This window comes from Dufourea novaeangliae, unplaced genomic scaffold (assembly GCF_001272555.1).
Source record: "Dufourea novaeangliae isolate 0120121106 unplaced genomic scaffold, ASM127255v1 scaffold118, whole genome shotgun sequence".
Lineage (NCBI taxonomy): Eukaryota > Metazoa > Arthropoda > Insecta > Hymenoptera > Halictidae > Dufourea > Dufourea novaeangliae.
In genome coordinates this window covers 3554480-3566039 of record NW_015374006.1, presented here as the reverse complement: position 1 = coordinate 3566039, position 11560 = coordinate 3554480, and the positions used below count along the sequence as shown (strand labels likewise).

Genomic DNA, 11560 nt, shown 5'->3' with positions numbered 1-11560 from the left:
GCCGAGCGTGTCGAATACATACATATTTCGCGAGGCGGGACGAAATATATGCCTGCTACGAAATTATTATTTCTCATCCGGGTCATCGATATCGTTTTCCCTCGAACTTGGACGGCATACATGAATTTTTGCGATGCCACTACAAACAACCACGTACCCTTCCAGGATAAATATTGTGTTCCCCGCGTATCGCCAACAGATCGCATCGATTTTATTTCATTGTTATGCTTCTCGTACGAATGAATGTTACCACGATGAATTATTGATGAACGAAAGGGCAACGTTACTCCGTCACATTAAACAAATAAAATTTATGGAAATACGAGCCTCGAGTGCCTGTGTTTAACTTTTGCGTGGTTAGTATTATGTATATATTTAGACACGGTGGTTTGTTATAATGTAGTCTGTTGAGTGTTGGGTATTTGAAGTAGTCGCCTAGCAGCTTTGGGGTGAATAGTACTTCAACTGTTTGTTGATCTTTCCGAATAGCTTTATTGTGATAAGTCCTGTGCTCGTATATATTTGGAACCTTTAACATATCGATTTTAACATTCCACGATGTTGGCTGAAGTCATTCGTTTCCCTGTCGCTTTAAGTTTCTTTTCAACAGGTAGAAAGAGGTAGAGATCCAAGAATTTACCATAAGTCTCTAGGAACGTGCAAAATATGAGGTTAGTGCCCAAGAATATGAAAGTCAAAACACTTGTTTAAGCGGTATTAAATGAATAAAACATTTATACTGTGACGATGAACTTTTTTTTTCTTATACAAGTAGATTCACTCTTCGATATAAATACAAAACCATATTTCTTATCAGTTCACAAGACAGCATAACTATCAATAATAAATAAATCTGTTATATTTAATACTATATAATCTGTATTTATTATTTAGCATACTATCACATTAGACTACTGAAAGTTCTAAATGTTCGACTAAATAATACGCTCATACAATCCATTTAATTAAACGACTTTCTACACATCTTGTGTTCTCTACGTAATTCTGGAACATTAAACAATACCTACAATCTTTGTTCCTTATTGCATTATTACTACGACTGTAACAAAAATATATTTTATATTATTGATTTTTACAAAAATATACAATTATGATCGTCGTATTCCAGCCCCCGGATCCATATAATAATACCTGCAGATCCTAGTCTTCAGAACAATATTATATTCGTGTTTTCCGCTTTCCGCTCGAACGAGTAATTGCGTTAACATTTAATAAGCAATTAATTATCCCTGAACATAAGGGCAACCCGTAATAATTATAATGTACAAGCGGGTGCATTGATTGGTTCGTTAGCGAGGACACTCCCTATTCCGTCGATACGGGAGCAGTCGGTCAAGTGCTTTTTATATGTCGTTACCGATGCTTTCCTCCGGAAGAAATTGAATTCCCTTCTCGTGTTCGAATAGTTTGATCGGTGTATCTGTGACGGTGTGTGTGTGTATAGGACTATCACTCCACGCGTTCAACAAATGCATATATGGAAGCCGTTTCAAGGCAAGCTCATTGTCGGTGAAGTGTCACATGTGAATTGCGGCGGATTGATTTATTCAGATAGCAGTTGTTCAATAGAAAATCGCGGAACGTCGAAATCGAATTCACCAGCGTTCGGCTTCAATTTCCGCGTATATGTCTTCGGCATCGGAATGCATTTAAAAGCGGCCGCCATTTTTGTACCCGCGCCGAGAGATCCGTCCCGATCGAACAGGCTTCCATAAATTCAATCATTTTTCCGTCTTCTTCTGGCTGCCTTTTCACGGTCGTTACATTCTTTAGAATCTAGGACGAGTTGTGGTTCGATTCGATATTATGTATAATATCATCGTAGATATTACGTATTCATAATATTCCTTCCAGCAATATTGAGATGTGTCAGATCGACAAATAGAGGATTTTATGAACAATACCACCTTCACAATACATCTTCTCCGTTTGCATTATACTCTTTATTGTCTTCGTGATCTTAGAGCTCTGTTGTACTTACCGCTGATATACTACTCTTATGACTGAATATAATTATCATCTGCGGTGAACATTTCATTGTCGTCGTATCTAAGAAATACCCACATTTCTGCACAATGCTTGAGTAGTACAACAAAGCGGTCTCCTAGGACAAACAATGGAAGTACTCCAAGATAATTTTAAACGCACAGCTGAATAAAGAAAATTTCTTTCAAGTAGTTTCTTAATTGACGAACATTTACTGCTCATTTCTAGTTACATAAAAAAAAAACCATCATTATTTAAGTATTCCGCGCAACATTTACCAAGCAGAAGTGACGAAAGATATATTCTACATACCCATTTAAATTACACTTTCTCATTATCAGAATAATTAGTGTAACACTTCTCGACGACCGCTAATAATCCAGAAAGCACGCAAAAGGGCAAAACGTGCCTGTTCATAAACAAGTTTCAATCACGAAACGTCGTCGAGAAGTTTAATAAGCACGATTATTCCTACAACCTCGATATTATGTATACATATTTTCCCTTCATGGCTGTTCCATAACACGGGCCCTATTCCCAGCCCAAGTGAAATTGCCCATCCAGCCAGTATTCCTGTTAAAACAAATAAGTGGCATAACCCACTTTCGTTTTAATTATAACGAAAGACTAGCCGATTGCGTATGCTTTTAATCGACGAGAGCCTGGCCGCGGTTTAATTTCATTTATGGGGGCATGTGCCCGGGCATCGCACGCAGTTGGCTCGCCGGCGAAGTTGATTCAAGCGAAATTAAGTGGTCCACGAGCCGCTCGCATTATCTGCGACCATTAAACATGGCCGTCGTCCACACCCCCCAGGTAAAATAAACACGCCCGAAAGAATTGCGGATCCCTGATTCACCTCGTCTGTGGTTTCTGTTGCAGTGAAGAAGGCGCGGTTCGTCTGCGAGGAAGGTTCGTATATCCAGCCTGAGCTGGGGAAACGAAGCAGAGGAAGGGGGATGTGATCGATGAAGGAGAGGGATCCAGATGGAAGAACCGCGCGGAACGGTTCCTCGGGCTGGTTCTCGAGAAAGCTTGCACGAGCGTGGCGGTGCGTGAGAATTCTCGTGCGAAACGCGGACGATCCGTGGCCCATCTCCTCCCTCACCTCTTGTCGTCCGACCGTCTCGAAAATTGGAATCGAGCCGATATACTTTCATAAAACCGGCGGCCCTTACTCACGCTCCAGTTCTGAGGACCGCGCAAAATTTGTTACACTCTGGTTGGAACCAGTCCAAGTTAAAGGTTGTGTGGCTCCTCAGCCGGAACATCGCGATGTTCTGTTCATGCTGAAATAATTTTTCCGCGGTCGGAGATCCTCGCGACGGCGTCACGGTTTACGAATACACCATGGTTCCCGCGAAACGGTTCCACCAGCTCTGACGGTGCCTCCGTTTCTAATGGTTTCCCCACTTTTCACCCCCCTCCCCACTTCTGAGGGTCCCAACATTTCTGAAAGTTCCACCATTTCTGAAAGTCTCACTATTTCTGAAGGTCCCTCTATTTCTGAAGATCCCACCATTTCTGAAGATCCCACTATTTCTGAAGGTCCCACCATTTCTGAAGGTCCCCTACTCCTGACGGGCCCCGTTTCTGTTTCTCACTCGTGACACGCGGTGCAGGTTCGATTTCACCCCGCCAAGCGGCGCTTTGAATTTTGTCGCATCTCGGGAGGTTTTAAACTATTTCACTCGCACGAGATTAAGAAATTTCACAAGAAAAATACGGCGATAGGATATGTAACTTAATTTTTGAAATAGTGAAGCAAATTTCTGAAATCTTCACAAATTCAAAATTATATTTAATTGTCGACTATCACACTTTTGTGTAAATTCTTTAATTTACAAGAATGAAAGATGATGTATAGAAAGCCTAGTTAGGAGATTTAACAGGCGAACTGTCTTGAATACGTCACTACGTCCGTGCAGTTCTCTTATTTCCAAGAAAAAGTTTAAACGTTCCTTGCAACCCGGTCCGAGTCGCTGATACGCATCTTAAAACGTTCGTTTCACACGTATCACGCGACTCGGTGAAACCCGTTCCAGTCGAAACGCGCGTGAATTTATTATTCGAAGTTTAAATCGTGCCGCTTTGCATTCAGCCATTTCTCACCACCGTGGGACGCGCTATCTTCCCTCGGAGCGGCTTACATCGGCCGGAAAACATCGTGCGTTGCCTCGGTTCTTTCATTCTCTTCGTCTTTTTCATTCTGCACGGCGAAACAGTGAGCCCCCGGACGTGAGACTGAAATTAACTGTTCGGTATTTATACGGAGCCGCACGGTTTTCCGGCGTTGGCGTTGTTTAACGTGGGCGGTAACTTGCATCGCCGACGAGAAAACGGTCTTTTATACGGAATGTTAACGTTTAAACTTTCCAGATCGCAGTAATTTCACCCGTTACGTACCGTCGATTTACAAACCGTTGTTCCTGGCGGCTCCGTATCCGGCAGATAAATGCCGCAGGGACTCTCAGCGACTTTGCGTTTCATATTGCGCGCCGTTTTTTCGGTCTGCGAACGCCGTCACGTGTTCGTGCCATCTAACCCAGACAACCGTTTACGCTGAATCATTATTCTTCGCGAACGTCGGCCCGCGAAAAACGTCCATGGGATTTAACGTTTCATGTTGGCGTTTCCCTTCTATTCGCCGTTAACGTGTGTAGAAACGCAGATGCCAGGTTTTCAGGAAAATTACGACAATGGAAAAGGTATGTTTTCTTTCAGTTATTGATCGATTCGAAATATCACTGCCTTTTTTTATGTGAGCGAGTACGGTAACCTTGATCGATGGTGCTGAAGTTCGATATTTAATCGTACTTTGGAATCACTTTGACCGTAAATGTCAATTATAATATGTTGAATTTAAATTTCGTAAATGAAATGATCGCAACTGTCTGTGAAATTGAAGAGTATGTTTAGTTCATATAAATCGATTCCTCTCGATATATGAAAACTTCAGCTCACGATGTTCATAAATTTATTCAAGTAGTAACGTTCAAATGTTGCGTCAGTCTATAGAAAGGATTGCTTCAACTATCTGTAGATACTTTTCATTTGAAATGTTTTATAAGCGTCAGTTTTCGTGTATACTTATAACTTTACATCATCAGTGAAATTTCATTAATAGTCTCACTTTAGAAAATGATCGTTTGCAAGGCATTACTAAAAATCTGTTCTATAGAAATAATTTTGACGAAAATAGTGTCAAGGAAGGTCTTACTGTAAATACTACAAGTACTGTTTCTCCAATATTGTGTAAGAGAGGCAGTAGGTACACAAAGTATCATAAAAATATTAGACTTACAATTTATCAGTTTTCGTACGAAACTCAGTTACTACACTGTACAGACGCATGAGTAATCGTTTGGAGTATCGCGAAGACAGGCAATGCATCACGCGAGTCAGGCCAGAGTGTTCTTTATTCGCGACAACGTGTTCCCAGGAAATGCCAACAAGATTTCACCCGGAATAAGTCTGTAACAAGTGTTTCAATTATACGAAACGAGTCAAATTCTCGCGACTATATGTTTCAATTAAACGGCAGTTCGTACGATTGTCATTAATAACTCGCTTACCAGGTAGATTAACTGCAATGAAATATTCGTCAATAATGGAAATCGTCTCGTCTCACGAAGCAGTTGGAACATTTTCCTCGGGTAAAGTTTACCTACTTCCATCCTATGTTCACGGATTTGCATTTAAACAACTCTTATCTCTTACGTAACACAATTCGTTTAACCTTTTTCCTTCTATTAACAACTGGCCCGTTCCATTGCATAATTTAGAATTTTTTGCCATAGTATTACAGAAATGTATTCCCATCACTTCCTTTCTTTTTATAACTCTGGAGGGATCATTTAACAATAGAATTATTTACCCACTGGGTATATGTCGATCAATGTGGACTAATTTCTAGAATAAAAATAGTGTTCTCAGTTCATTTTTCCCTATCGTCCCCAAATTCTCAATTTTACATTCGTCTCTCGTTTCTAGGAAAAAGCCACATGGTATTTAATTAATCCAACCGATATCTCCACAGACTTTCAATCAGCATTTTTCGCGAGAAAATTCGCGAGCATATATAACAAAATGTCGGAGCTGACGCGTATTATTTGAAACACAATCTTCTATTGTAAATCCACGTTCCCTTACAAAAATTGGTAATTGAACTCTCTTTCGTTCAAAATCTAATTCTAGCTGTTAGTATCTCCTAACGTCTAAACTTACAGAAGCATCGATTAATTTCAAATTTTAAATCGATTAAACCGAAGCCCCCGACAAGTTTCCGAGCGCACGGTTCGCCAATGATTTTTGCCGTTGGTAGCCGAACGGTTTATGGGACGAACGGCAAGAATCATTGGAGCTTCGTATACAGCGCGACTGGGGGAGGCTTACAGAGCTTTACGGTTCGCTTACGCCGTTTTCGAGGCACACATACGGCACCGAAAGACTGTTTCTATCCTCCGTAAATTGAGGAACGATCGCGAGTTCCACGGAGAAACGTTACCCGTAATATGTGTGCGTCCTCGTCCCTTATCGATTCGACGAGACCCGGCTGATAAATGTTTCCCAGCGACACGAACGGTTGGACGGTTCGAGATTCGTTGGGGGATTATTGGAAAATATTTCACCTGAACGATAATTGTCCGCTTCCGTTTAATTATGTGCCGAAGAACACTTGAGAAGTGCTCGAAACTTTTCGTAAATAACGTTTAATTGTTCGCGACACAACGCAGTGTCATGCGAATGTCGTTACGACTCCGACTGTCGCGATGCTCCATTGCGATTCCAACGTCCCCGCGGACAAACGTTTCATTCGGCTGGGAACGTTCTATTTTATTTTGCTTTTTCGTTTTTGTATTTCGAGATCGACACGTTCGAGGCGCGACAGCGTGTTGCGGTAATTAAAATATTTTTTAATTAAAGTCGCGCAACTGGAGAGCCTGGCAGCACAGACACTGAAACCGTAATTCCATTCCAACATATCAAGTGGTAACTTGACGCTCTTGTACGGTGAATTCAAGAATTTTTCTTTGCATTTTAAATAAAATCCGTTGATATTTTGTTGAATGAGTGATCTTGAACACAGAGTTTTTCAAGTTCCTAAAGAGTTATTTATTTACACTTCTTTTTTTATTTAGATAGGAGGAATTATTTGAGTCTGCATTGTTTAACAACTCTTCCGCTAATAATTATTATTAAATATTAAATGATGAGAAAGATAATGATATTGGAGAAGTTTAAACTCGTTCTTTTCGTTCAAGGAATTACGATACTTCCCTTTAATCGTGTCTTGTAAGAAGTAACTCGGAAAAGATACTAGTTCTATTATTAAAAGTTGGTTCTGTAAAGAAATGGACTACATTTACTTAATTACGAATTTGAAAGGATAACTACGTAGAATCATAATCGTTAGTAGATATGGGATAGAAATTTTGTATGCTGTTGCTTTTATCCTACACTCATTTTCCGTAAATCCATCGAGATTAGGATTACGACGACAGATTAATTTCGGCATTAATAATTTTAAAAAGAAAATATATATCGGTTACAATATTACGTGCAGCCAGAGTTTTCATGTTCAGTTATATAAGTGTAGGTGTATAATCGTGATTCCAATAAAGCCTATGAATGTATAATTGATGTTCTACAAATCTCAAAAAACAGTTCTGAACACTTTCTAACTGATCGGTGGAATTGATTTGAGAGACCAAATGACTGATGCATACTCTAGGTGAATTCTGACTAAGGTTATGATATTACGAAAAATTATTTCAATTGGAAATCTATTCTGTAGACATTAACGTAGTCTCGAACGCTTGAACTTAGAATTACTCTGTACGCCGAAATGTCAAAGATTCGCGTGCAGCGTTCAAAGGTAACCGTCGACCTACGCGAATTCCTGGCACACGTTGGAAAATCACCGCGACGCATCCAGAGCCGGGCAACAGTCAATTTATCGGTTGCGCAGAACAAATCCCAATTTATCCAATCGTATATAACATTTGCCCGATACTTCGATGCCGTCCCGCGTGTTCCTCCCTCCCGGCGTATTTGTCGCCGTCGACATTCCCATTTTCGTCGGACAGATTTCTTTTTACGAGGTGCTGTGTGGCGCGTCTCCTCCTGTTAATCAATCGAAGCACCCCCCTCACCTCCTTTTCGCGCGCGCATCCCTCGCTCGTGCAAGCTAGGGCGATCGTCGGTAGGATCGCTCGATCTCGCCGATTCAAACCGTTCGTCAACGATTTCCAGCGGAACAGTTCAATTCGTACGTGACACTGAAGCTGCAGAACGTCAAGTCAACGACAGTCACTGTGAAAGGGGCCAATCCATGCTGGGAGCAAGACTTTCTCTTGTAAGTACAAGTTCACATACCGTTTTGGCGCCAGATGGGGAACGATTTTACAAGGGCAACAAAATAAAAAAAAAAAAAAAAAGAACGTCCCTACAGGATCGTTTCGAAGTTTAAAGGACTTCCCGGATGATTTTGTTCTCGTACGAGCAACGGGGTCGGATGAAGGAATGGGAGGACCCCGTTTCTCGATCGACGGAGGAAGTTGTATATGTATCCAGAGAGAGCCGTTTCGATTTCGAAGTTGAAATTTCGGATTCTGAAGTTCCGTGATTCAATGGTAGCAGATCGGTCGAGGTTCGATTCTACGTCGCCCTGGAAAGTTTCTATCCAACTGGGTAATACCCGATGCTGAATAAAAATGATAAGGGCATCGAGGGAAATTGTCGAGAGTTCGGAGTGTGCGCGTTATCGGGACGCACACGTTCATTACCGAGCCTAGCGTCGAAGCTCGGAAACGCGGCCAGGAGTTTCGCGATCGACTATCGAACCTCCTTAAGAGGTAATCCGATCCATGACTGATATATAAATAGGTGCTTAGCCAGCAGAATGGGATAGCGCGTTCACGATGCCGCGATTAGCTGATTGCGAGTTATGTTTCGCGTTTTAATCGTTTTTCCTGCACCCTGTCCTCCTGATATTTTCCGCTGGCTTCGCTGCTATCGATTTCCTGGCATCTTCGCATCGCCGGCGAGGCGGGCTTGTTTTTTGCCGGGGATATAATTACGTGCTTAATAATAATGTTGTACGATGACCTTTTAATTGCTTCCCCGTGTCAGTGCGTGCATCATCGACCGTGTTAATGCACGCTACATTTGAAAATATGCGGTAATTTATCATGTTTTCGCACGTATCACGGTCAAAAAACGGACTTGAACTAGAACGACTCAGGTTGGAAAGACGCGGCGAGGGCTGACAGAAATTTAAGGAAGTCTAACTACACCTGTTTCGGTCCCAGCCGATCAGAATGGTGCAATTCTAGGTCGGCAGACTCGAATGAAACCGAGATAGGGCCCAGAAACTAGCTCGGAATCAAGAGTCTCGAATCGGTTTAACCTTGAGACCCAGGAGCTGAAACCTGATGACCTTCGAGTCAGAGGTTCTCGAGGCTTATAGACTGAAGCCTAAGGCCCCTGAGAACCGAAGACTCCATAATGGACCTCTGAATGTAGGAATTCAAGACTAATGGACCCCTGAATCGAGGAACCTAATACTCTGATTTTAAGAACTCAAAATTAACAGATCCCAGAGGCCCAGGGATTATAGTTTGAAGACTCAAATCTACCAGTTCAAGCCTGAAAGGCATTGTGTCCCAGAAATCTTCGAAACTCATGGACCCAAGAGCTTCCATCTCAAGTAGCAAATCTTCCAGACATCTGACTTGGGTCCCAGGGTCCGGAGATTAAAGAGACTTAGGTTCTTTGATGTTAGGCCGGTCGAATTCGAGTGTTCCAGTCATGGGTTGATCTGATTCGCATTTCTGGATTCTAAGTTGGTTCAGTTAGTAATACATAATATGGTTTGATTCCATAAATCGTCCTAGGTCGGTTCGATTTGAGTTTTTCTGTCCAGGGTTCAACTGATTCGAGTCTCTAGATCCTAGGCCGGTATGATTCAAATTTGTCGACTTTGGGTTAATCCTACACGGGTCTCACGGTGTTTAGAAATAAAATTAAATCTCGTCTGATTTAAATATCTTCACTCGAGATTAAACCTCGGTTGATTTAATTTTTGCGCCTTTCGATACATTGTATTTCGGATATTTCGTCCCACAATTGTCTCAATTCGATTCACTGGGATTAAAATTCATATATTTCTTATTATTTTTTTTAAGAGTGTATCGTTTATTACTATATAGCAATAATATTTTGGAAACACATGTTTTCTGTAAAAGTATGCACGTTAGTCGTTTGACAAACGTTAAGAGTTGGTGTTTCATCGACAGACTGTTAATTTTATCTCAGGGTACATTTTTAATCATACTCGAACGTTCTCTGTATTATAAGGAAAAAAAATAAGAGCACGTCATGTGCTCGAGATGAAGAACAAGCTATTGATCGAGGCTGGAAAATATATAAGGAGGACAATCGCGGTAATCGCGGCGGAAGAAAATAAGAGAATTTTGGATCTTGGCTCTCTAAAATATCCCTACCGGCGTCGCTAAATCCTCGCTTGTCAAGTTGCGAACCTTTAACCTACTTTTTCTTTGACGGTCGTCTATGTATGCGCCTCGTGACGCTTTTAAATCGTATTTATTTAAGTTCCGTGACGAAATAACTGACTAAAAATACGAACCTCATGCATGTACCGATCAATTTCCCTCTATTTACAATACTCGCATCAACTATGCAAATTCTGACAAGTATCTACTGGCAATAGAGATCAATTTTAATAGAATCGAAATTATGTAGATATTTCTATCAAACTAATGTCAGTCTTAAAATCGTTCCTCGTGGCTCTCATCTAATCTGTCCAGAGTGTGCGAATCATTCGATGGTTGACGAGAGGTTATAGAAAATTATTGCGTCCACACGTCACTGATCACACACTTTCTCGGCAAACATAATACGAGTCGACGTGCCGCAACGGTGGTCCACGGAACCCATTACAAACGCTAATAGAATTCCAAATGACTCCACCCGTGCTGTTATACCTCTCGTCGGCCGACATTCCATTCGTCATACCTCCGTAAAATTGAAACGCCCGATTTCGTCTGTTATCTAGCGAAACGAACGACATGAACACGGGCCTCCTGGTCGAGGTCTGGTGCAAGGGTTTCCTGTGGGACCGTTTCTTGGGCTACTACTACGTCCCGCTAACAGAAGTGTCCTACATGAACGAGGTAACGTCTAAGCAGTCTTACAATGCACCCACCACGCCAGGGCAACAAGAACAACAACAACAGCAACAACAGCACATATCCCCCGACAGCATGCCTGACACGAACAGCAATACACAGCTACCAGACATCACCAACACGGTACCCCTAATTGATACATGCACCTCCACCTAGAATTTCTAGCTTAGCGCCTCCCTTTCGGATTAATTCAAGCTATGGCATCTCCCTCTCCCTCCTCACCCCTATTTCCAGCCGCTATGCATACTTCCGAACGTTCCCCGGGTAAAATCTCGATTAGACCTCGACAAGAGGGGTTTCTATTATTTGGGGACGTCGATCGAGCAGTTCTGATAATCCGT

At 41.7% G+C, this 11560-nt stretch overlaps 1 protein-coding gene across 1 annotated transcript in view; it reads left to right on the top strand.

The window, feature by feature from the left end:
* Positions 1-8226: 8226 nt before the first annotated feature.
* LOC107188226 overlaps positions 8227-11560 on the top strand; it is a 63818-nt gene continuing 60484 nt past the window's right edge. The window contains exons 1-2 of the mRNA XM_015576482.1: positions 8227-8365; positions 11087-11342. Coding sequence (XP_015431968.1) covers positions 11100-11342 — 243 coding nt within the window. The 5' untranslated portion in view covers positions 8227-8365; positions 11087-11099. The remainder of the gene's footprint in view (positions 8366-11086; positions 11343-11560) is intronic.